General features: G+C 40.7%; 1 protein-coding gene across 3 annotated transcripts; it reads right to left on the bottom strand.

Moving 5' to 3' along the window:
- Window positions 1–1,794: 1,794 nt before the first annotated feature.
- On the bottom strand, window positions 1,795–9,362 carry LOC103180163 (T-cell surface antigen CD2). Of its 3 annotated transcripts, none has more exons than XM_007895851.2 (5): window positions 9,217–9,362; window positions 8,378–8,695; window positions 5,595–5,840; window positions 4,527–4,661; window positions 1,795–2,079 (listed from the first exon to the last, which is right to left on the bottom strand). In XM_007895851.2, exons 1-5 carry the CDS (start codon window positions 9,275–9,277, stop codon window positions 1,838–1,840), a joined length of 1,002 nt encoding a protein of 333 aa, XP_007894042.1. In that variant the 5' UTR covers window positions 9,278–9,362; the 3' UTR covers window positions 1,795–1,837. The 3 variants fall into 3 exon arrangements, with proteins under 3 accessions (XP_007894042.1, XP_007894043.1, XP_007894044.1); XM_007895852.2 differs by having other exon boundaries at window positions 8,378–8,689; XM_007895853.2 differs by lacking the exon at window positions 8,378–8,695.
- Window positions 9,363–9,650: the final 288 nt, after the last annotated feature.

The following is a 9,650-nucleotide window of genomic DNA, read 5'->3' as shown; positions in this document are numbered from 1 at the left end:
GTAGGTTTTAAGATGGGACTTGAAGACGATAGAGAAAGAGGAGAGAGGGACAAAGGCTGGAGGCATGCAATGTACCTTATTCCTTATTGCGTTTAAATGTATCGAGATGGTCTTCATTGAATTCTAAATATATGTACTCATTCTTGGAATGCCCGGGCTTAGTAAGACGTGCTTCGTAACTGGAGCCGTCTACTACAAGATTTAGCAATTTACGTTGTATATGAGTAAACCTGAATTATATTTTGGGTTGGGGGAGTGGGAGGGGGGAGGGGAGGGGGGTTGGGGGTTGGAATTGTTTAGGTATCCTTTTTTAGATATCCTTGAAAAGCAATTGTTCAGGAAACCTCCAAGTGTGTAATAATATATCTTTAGATGCCTGTCCACTTCGCATTTGCTTTTCGTAAACGTACGCTACCTTTATTTTCATACTCATGGTCAGTCACCAGCAGTAGCTCATGATCCGCAATATTAATGTACAGTTGACTCATTCAGTCTTATTCTATGAGCTACTACTTTCATCTACAAAATAAACAGTCATTACACTTTAAACTGAGTCATGTGGAACACTGAGAGACATGGGAAGCAGGGAGATCGAAAGCATGGTCGAAAAGGAGGGTCTTGAGGTGGGACTTGAAGGTGGGGGCGAGACGGAGAGTCAGCGGGATGGAGTTCCAGAGGGTGGGTGCAGAGTGGCAGAAGGCCCGCCCGTCGATAGTGGGGCGAGCAAGGCGGGGGACATGAAGCAGACAGGAGCCCGCTGAGCGGAGGGAGCAAACAGGGTGGTAGGGAGTTAGCAGGTTGGAGAGGTATGGGGGAGCAAGACTGTGGAGGGCTTTGAAGGTGTGGACCAGGATCTTGAACTGTATCCTCTGTGTGATGGGAAGTCAGTGGAGTGAGCAAGGATGGGGTTGATAGGGTCGTGGAGCCAAGAGAGAACATGGGCTGCAGAGTTCTGGATGATCTGCAGCCTGTGGAGGGAGGAGTTGGGGAGGCCGACAAGTAGTGAGTTTGCACAGTCGAGCCTCAATGTAATGAAGGTGTGTATGAGGGTTTCGGCGGCCTGCGGTCTGAGTCAGTGTTGAAGCCGGGCAACGTTGCGGAGGTGGAGGAAGGCAGAGCAGATCATGGTGCAGATGTGGGGTAGAAAGGATAGTTGAGGGTCAAACAACACCCCAAGGTTCCGGACTGGCTTAGCAAGGTGGGGTGTGCAACCATGGATGGTGATGCTGTCAGCGCCTGAGGTGAGGAGGCGCTGACGGGAGCCAATCAGGAGAGCCTCGGTCTTGTTTCTTTAACTGAAGAAAGTTAACTCTCATCCAGGACTTGATGTCTGACAGACATTCTGTCAGCACAGCAGTGGTCCTGGAGTCAAGGGTGGAGGCAAAGAGGTAGAGTTGGGTGTCATCCGCATACATGTGGAAGTTGACCCCATGTCTGCGGATGACGTCACCAAGAGGGAGTATATAGATGTTGAAGAGGAGGGGACCAAGGACAGAGCCCTGAGGAACGCCGCACAAAATGGTCCGATTGCTAAGAGGAGAAGCCGTTTGAGGAGATGAAGTGCAGGCGGTGTGAGAGGTACGATCTGAACCAATCAAGGACAGCGCCGTGGAGGTTGAGGTTAGAGGAGAGACGGTGGATGAAGATAGAGTGGTCGACAGTGTCAAAAGCAGCAGAGAGGTCAAGGAGGACGAGGAGGCAGAGGGAGCCCTGGTCGCAGATGAACAGAATGTCATTTGTCACTTTGACCAGGGCGAACAAAGCCTTTCATTACAAATATTTGTATCTTCTGATATTTTGTTCTTCAGGAGCAATGTTTTCATGAGGAAGCCTTGATTCAGTATTGAGGCCGCTGGCCTCTCAGCTCTCCCTTCTCCATCCTCTCAGCTCTCTGTCCTTTCTGCTCTCTCGGTCCTCTCTCTGCAATCGCTCCTCTCTCCACTCTCTCTCTACTTTTCCGGGGTGGTGGCTGTGGCCTATTGATGTCTCCATATTGCTGTCCTGGGTGTGGTCCTTGTCGCCTCTGCTGTCTGGGTACTGCAGGTTGTTTTACTGTAGTCAGCATCTTGTTTGCGCTGCCTTAAAAAACGAAGAAACTCTCATTAATAACAGGGTTAAAAACCCTTCAAACAAACAACTTACAAACAAAGTAACAAATAAATAAGTAACTTATTTTCCTTGGTTGTCAAAGGATACGTAGAAAATATTGGTAAACTTATTAGACAGCTGGCTAGGCACCCGAGCTGGAGAGGTGGTAGATAAAGAGGATGGGGGAAGAGATATGTCCAAAACCGCCGTCGTGAGACAGGCTTTAAAAGTGGGGAGGGACAGGATGAATCAAAGGGGAGTTTCGTAGGGCAAGTGTAAAAGATAAGAGGTTGATTAAGTGCTGGTTGCTAAAAGAAAAACCACTTGTTACAGCGTTTGCTATTGTGGACAAGGCCAGTGCCACGATACAGCACACTGAACACGGGCAGTAGAGTTGTACCTCTATGATTCCAGTTAAACACCAGATTACCATAGGTAGATACCAAGAGGACATTGGGCACTTCCCTCACAGGAAGATGGCAAATTGAGTTCTGAACAACAATTAGACAAGCTTGGACTCCTCAGTCTTGAAAAGAGACATCTCAGAGGGAAACTTTACAGAGGTGCACAAGACTTGTTCTCCCTCAAAATACACAGGAACTACACTACAAGCATTTTGAGACGTCCTCCTGATGTGAAAAGTGCTATGTCAAATGTAAATATTATTATTATATGATTATTATATGATTCTAAATGGGATTGAAAAAGTAAACCCAGAACAACAAGGCAGTAGAACAAGAATTGATGGAGCCAATACAACAACAACAAAATTACATTTGTATAGCACCTTTCACGTCGGGAGGACGTCCCAAGGCGCTGAGTGTTTCGGATCCGAGTTGGGGATCAGGGAGGGTGGAGGGCAGGGTCGGAAGGAGAGTGATCAACGGCACGGTCAAAGAGGAAGGTCTTGAGATGGGTCTTGAAGGGGGCAAGGGAGGTGGGTGAGGTGGAGAGATATGAAGCAGGCCGTAGCCCGCTGAGCGGAGGGAGCTGGCACGATGATAGGGGTTTAGGAGGTCGCAGAGGTAGGAGGGAACAAGGCCATGGAGGGCTTTGAAGGTGAGGTCCAAGATCTTGAACTGTATCCTCTGTGTGATGGGAAGCCAGTGAAGGCGGGTGAGGATGGGGGTGATAGGATCACGGAGCAGGAGACCACTGCATTGTGGGAGGTACCATTCTTTAGATGAGATATGAAACCAAAGTCCTGTTTGCATGTTCAGGTGGACATTAAATATTCTATTGGCACACCGACTTTCTCCCGGTATCCTGGCCAACAATCTGCCAGATTAAAATAATTGATCATTCACTTTATGGCTGTTTGTGCCATTAATTGGCCGCCATGTTCACCAACAAAATATACAGTCAATACACTTTACAGTAAATTTCTGTGAAGCATTTTGAAAGAGTGCTCAATGATGTAACAAGGTGCTAGATCAAATGCAAGGATTAGCATTATAAAACCTTTGTTCTCGATTACTAAACCTAGTAGGAGTCATAGTTAAGAAAATCAAATTCATGGAAAAAACAAAAAAAGGCTTGAATTTGTCCTGAAACCAATAGCAAAATACCCTTAATAAAGTTTCTTTCTTCATCATGCTTCAAAACAGATGGAAATTTTTAAAAACATGTTTACTAGAATTCAAGTAGTTCCATTATCGTTTGATAGCTTTGGAAACTATTGCTATTTTTTACTGTGAAGTTACACCTTTATCTTCTTGTTTTTCTATTTTTACTTAGTTAGAATTACTGTGTAACATCGTGGATGGTTTTCAGATGTGGTTTGATTACCCGAACTCACTGCTCTGGTTCTGTTTATAGATATCGTGGCACATGTGCGAAAGCAGATAGGGGAGAGAGCAGCAGGGTCAAGGAGCCTAAGAATAGTAATCCTTACATTTGATACAGTGTCCTTCATGTCGGGAGGACATCTCAAAGCGCTTCACAGGAATTACATTGCACATAGCAAAGTGCAACAAACAGGCATGAAACAAATAACCAATTTTATTTGGGGAGGGAGAATTGTTAGTTCAAATACCGGGAGAAACTATCTTCTCTTTTTGAATAGTGCCATGAGATATTTAACAGCCAGTCACCTTGTCTACGAGTTCCAATTCCTGACATGGGGCTTTGAACTCGCAATTCTTCTGACTGAGATGCGAGAGTGTTACCAACTGAGCCACTCACTCCTGACTTCTGTGGAACTCAGTTCACTTGACGGCTGCCGCTAGCCTGAAATCTTAGCTTTTCGTTGGTTGTAAACCAATTCGAAAATGGATTTTAGAGTGAGATATTTTGAAAACCTCGGTAACTTATCTAAATGAGTGGGGGAGTGCTTTCAACTGAAATAAACCCCCATATTAAACTTGACCTTTAAGTGGTTCTGGTACCACTTCAACGAGGATAGACTCTAACCTACGGAAGACTTTAATCAGACTTACTTTCGTGCCGTATTTGCGATGGGTGCCGTCGGCGTATACAGTAAGTCACCAAGACCACAGTAATGAGTAGCAGAAGTCCTCCAACGGCAACAGCAGCAATTAGAATATAGTTAATAGATAGAACAGTTTCACTTGCTAAAAAGGAATAGATTCAAAATATTAAAGAAGCAATCTCAGCAGCAATTTATAACAATAATATATAATAATGATAATAATAATCCTTGCATTTTGATATAGCACTTTTCACATCTTCTAGACGCCTCAAAGCGCTTCACAGAATATACTGTAAAGTGAATTGACTGCATATTTTGTGGGTGAAACACGGCACCCAATTGCACACAGCAGTGTCCCACAAACAGTCGTGGATTGAAGTGAAAAATTTATTATTGTGTTTTTTCTTGAGGGATTATTATCAGGCGTGTGGAGTAAGGAAACTTCACTAAGGTTTTGCCCTACCGGGAATCGAACCCAGGTCTCTCGCTTGTGAGGTGAGTGCTCTTTAGAGTTATTTAGATAGTGCCTTTCCAGTCGGCAGGACATCTCAAGATATTTCAACTGACTTGTTGGGGTGGGTGGAGTGCACTTCACACAACAGCTGAGCTGGTAAGCCATAAGCACAAATGCACACAGCAACAGATTACAGTACATCATATAGTGCCTCTTTCATAAAATAAATTTGAACTCACAAGCCTAGGCTGGCAATCCAATACAGTGCTGGGGGTGCACAGCGTTTTGGAGGTGCCATCCTTTGGATGAGACATTAAATGAAATGGGGGCCCTGCCTTTTGTTCAGCTGGACATTAAAGCTCCCATGGTGCTATTCAAAAAAAGAAGGGAGTTTTTCCTAGGTCCTGGCCAACAATCGCTCAAATAAAATCAGTCATTCACTTCGTGGCTGTTTGTATGATATTGTTGTGTGCAAATTGGCTGCTGGATTTCCCTACAAATACGCAACCACTATACTTTACACTTCAAGATTCTGCGACACACTTTGAGATGTCCTGCCAACATGATAAGGCGCTGTATCAAGTGAAAGGATTATCATCATTAACTCTTAACTTCACTTACTATTGCAAAATATATTTTTGGTTTCGCTCATGCTACTGATCTGATTTGAAGCGATACAGGTGCAATTGTTGGAGTCAAGGCTCTTGAAGATGTGAATTATACTCATCATTCCATTTTGTTGTCGTTGAGTGAAAGTCCTGTTATCCAAGATTAAGTTGACTTCATTTGCATTTTCCACCTTGCAAGTAATATTGACTCCATTTTCATGTATACAATAATGCTCAATGATTGGCTTTGAGACTCTTTCTAGAACGAAGAGACAAGAAATAAACATTAGGCAAAAAATTCAATGAGGGCAATACAGTGCAAAACAATAAGATTCAAGGAAAGCTAAATTATAGCAGTAAATGCACTGATTCTTGATTATTCAATTTCAAGAAAATACAGTACTTCGTAAGACAAAACTATTGGGTTAGTCTCCTCCTATATTATATATTAATTATTCTATTTGTATTGATTTTAGGGAAAACTTTTTATTAACTTTACGTAACTGAGTATAATGTGAACTTTTTATCTTTGTAAACTAATAGGCATTGAGAAAACTACTTAAATTAACCCTCATTTACTATACATACCTAGCCCGAGCAGCAATCAGTTTAAAAATATCCAAAGTAACCCTCATTCATTTCCCCTCAGGTCTCTAAATTAGAGTGTCTACTGAAACCTTTAACATTGAATTTACTAAAAATCAGACAATACATTTGAATTTCCTTTCGCAATGAACTGTGTTTAAGGATATCCTTACAGGCTAAGCCTTTCATTTCATTTTAATCTACAATATACTGTTTTAAATTCAGTTCATTAACCTGTAAAGGTGTCACACAAAACTGTATATGTTTTCCAATGACACCAGAAAATGTCTATACAAGGGAAAAGGGACACAGCAAAAGAAAAAATTTTGAAATGAAATTTCACTACCTGGGTTTGTTCTAGGAAAATTTAAATCAACGTCTGACTTCAATTGATCTCATAGGTGATTAAAATTAACCTTTTCCAATCCACCATATAAAATGTTGTTTGAAGTTATAAACCTTGTTGAGTTTGTGTTTGCCTACAAAATGCACTCATTACATTTAAGGTAAATTCTTTGAAGGCTTTGAGACATTCTTCCAATGTCGAAGGCTCTCCCTTGAGTCTTGAGGGATAATATATTTTAACATAGCCAAGTCAAGCAAAATATTAAGTGAATTTAAACAAAACACTTTCCTCTATGTGTGCAAATATAATAATAATCCTTGCATTTGATATAGCGCCATATCACATCTTTGAGACGTCTCAAAGCGCTTCACAGAATATACTGTAAAATGAATTGACTGTATATTTTGTGGGCAAAGTATTCGCAAAACAAACACTTCACACCAATTAATATTAAAATATTAAAATATTTTTATGTTTTTGTCAAAGAATCTTGAGATTAAAGACTAATTGTGAAAATACATAACAGGTACTTATGTGAGTGAATGATTAAACCTTAAGCATCTCCCTGAACCAAATTAACATTTACAATTCTGGTTGTCAGAGATCTATATAATGTTCATCTCCCCAAAAGAAAATCATGATGTATAATAATAATAATCCTTGCATTTGATAAAGCACCTTATCACCTCTATGAGACATCTCAACGGACCTCACAGAATACATTGTACAAACTGTTTATTTTCTGGACAATTTCATATTTGTGTAAACTTTCTATTTCTACCATTTGGTCAGTGGTTTTAAAATTTCCCATTCCTTGCATGAGGGTCATTTTATCTGTAAAAATCACTTGTGCATGTAAGAAAATTGCAGTGTAAAAGCAAATGATATTTACAATGAAGACAAGGAAGGATTCTGAACTGTGTCAGTTACACTGAAGCCAATTTAATGCAGAAACTGGCTTTAAGAGGTCTCATTGCTGGCAGCACAGTGAAGAGTATTAAAGTAACAGCAGGTCTTGTTTTTGCTCTCCAATAGTCATTGCTGGTTTCTAATACTACTAATAATAATAATAAATAATAATCCAATCCTTCACCTTGGAAGGACGGCTAAAAGTGCTTCACAGGATTTATTGTAAAATGTAGTAACTGTGCAATTTGTAGGTGAACAAAATGTCATTAAACCTGGCAGTGGAGCTATTCAGGCAAAACCTTTTTTTCAGAGTTGCCAAATGTCCCTGCTATTTATACAACAACAATATAGTCCTGTATAGTGGAGTCCTGTAGCTCAGTGGTTAGAGCACTTGCTTTGCAAGCAAGACACCTGGGTTCAATTCCAGGCAGAGGGCGAAACCTTGGGCAAGTTTCCTTACTCCACACAGAGCCTAATAATAATCCCTCCAAAAACCAAAACAATAATAAATTGGTCATTTTCAATCTACGACTGTTTGTGGGACATTGCTGTGCGCAATTGGCTGCCGCGTTCGCCCACAAATATACAGTCAATTCACTTTACAGTATATTCTGTGAAGCGCTTTGGGACGTCCTCCCGACGTGAAAAGCGCTATATCAAATGCAAGGATTATTATTATTATAGTGCCCTTCACACAGGTTAGCGGCTTAGAGTGCTTATATAATCTTTAACACAGACAGCCAGAATCCATATTAAAGATCATATGAAAACTGGCGCATTAGAAACCCAAAACAGAATAGGAACCTAATGGTTTTACAGCTTCCTAAAAAATCTGAAAGTAACCAATGTTACTGCGAAAAAACTTAAAAGAGGATGTGCATTATTACTCAGACGAGTTGATCGGTTTAAATTGGTTTGGATTCTGGTAGGGAAAGGTTTAAATTAGCTGTACTCACCCAGTAAATGCAATTGTATTTTATGTTTTAATTTGCTTTGTCCCTCGTTAAATATTTCAACATTGTATTCTCCACCATCTGTTTGACTTGTGGGGTTTAATCTCAGAGTGCCATTCCCAAAGACTGTTGCCCTGCCTTTAAACTCTCCATATGAGCTAGATACCGAGCGTTTAAAATTTGCAACACGTTTTGTCCCCTGTTTCCATGCAATGTCGGGCTTTTCTTTTGGGACTTCACCCGAAACATCTAAAAAAACTGGACTCCCCAGTTGACAGTAAACCTCCTTGTTGTTGTCACTGCCTTCAGTAAATCCTGCAACTTAAAGAGTAAAGTATCAATGAAGATTAAAATGACATTAAACTCAACAGGTTTTGTTGACAAGACACCATAAAACCTGCTCGATCATATACCTAACATTAGTGAAATAAAATAGGTACACAATATAGAAATAAATGTTGGCTACACAAATATGCACTACAATTGCAAGAATTTTTTCCTAAAACATCTACCCAAATTAACCAAGGTTTTTAAATGAAGTGCAGAATCTTTTATTTGTTTTAGGAATATTATACGTAGACGCACACAGAGAGAGGAAAGTGTTTTGGAGAGGCTGATTGAATGCGTACAGAGAGAAACAAGCGTATAAAAGACACATTCAACAGACTTACACCAAAGTAAAAATAGATGCACTAAATACATAGCAATCGCCAATGCTACCTATTCAGCCATCTATACAAAACTCAAACACAATTCCCTTCACCTACACCAAACTTCATTTAGTTATTGCTGATCCCAGAGTTACTTTGTAACTCCATTCTGGAAATATATATGTTTCTTACCAAAGATAGCCAGAAGAACAATTAAGCTGAATTGTGGTGCACAGATTTCCAAGGAAGCCATTCTGCCTGTTTATTAACTGCCTGACAGTAACTGACAAAAGAGTTTGAGAAACATCTATCTAAGCATTTCTCTCCACCCCCACCACCCCCACTTCAGAGGAAGGAAATTGACGTAAGCATTCAGAGTAAGCCCTAGATCCATGACTGTTTGTGGGACACTGCTGTGAGCAATTGGCTGCCGTGTTTCGCCCACAAAATACACAGTCAATTCACTTTACAATATATTCTGTGAAGCGCTTTGAGACATCTCAATAACATGATGAGATGTTATATCAAATGCAAGGATTATTATTACTATTATTATTATTAGATGGAATCTTCAGCAGTAATGTCACAAGGGATCTCCAGGCACGAGGACAATGTAAAACGGGAAG

Source organism: Callorhinchus milii, unplaced genomic scaffold, assembly GCF_018977255.1.
Source record: "Callorhinchus milii isolate IMCB2004 unplaced genomic scaffold, IMCB_Cmil_1.0 Scaffold4, whole genome shotgun sequence".
Classification (NCBI taxonomy): domain Eukaryota; kingdom Metazoa; phylum Chordata; class Chondrichthyes; order Chimaeriformes; family Callorhinchidae; genus Callorhinchus; species Callorhinchus milii.
Note: the sequence above shows the minus strand (reverse complement) of the source record. Positions and strands in the feature narration are given on the sequence as shown.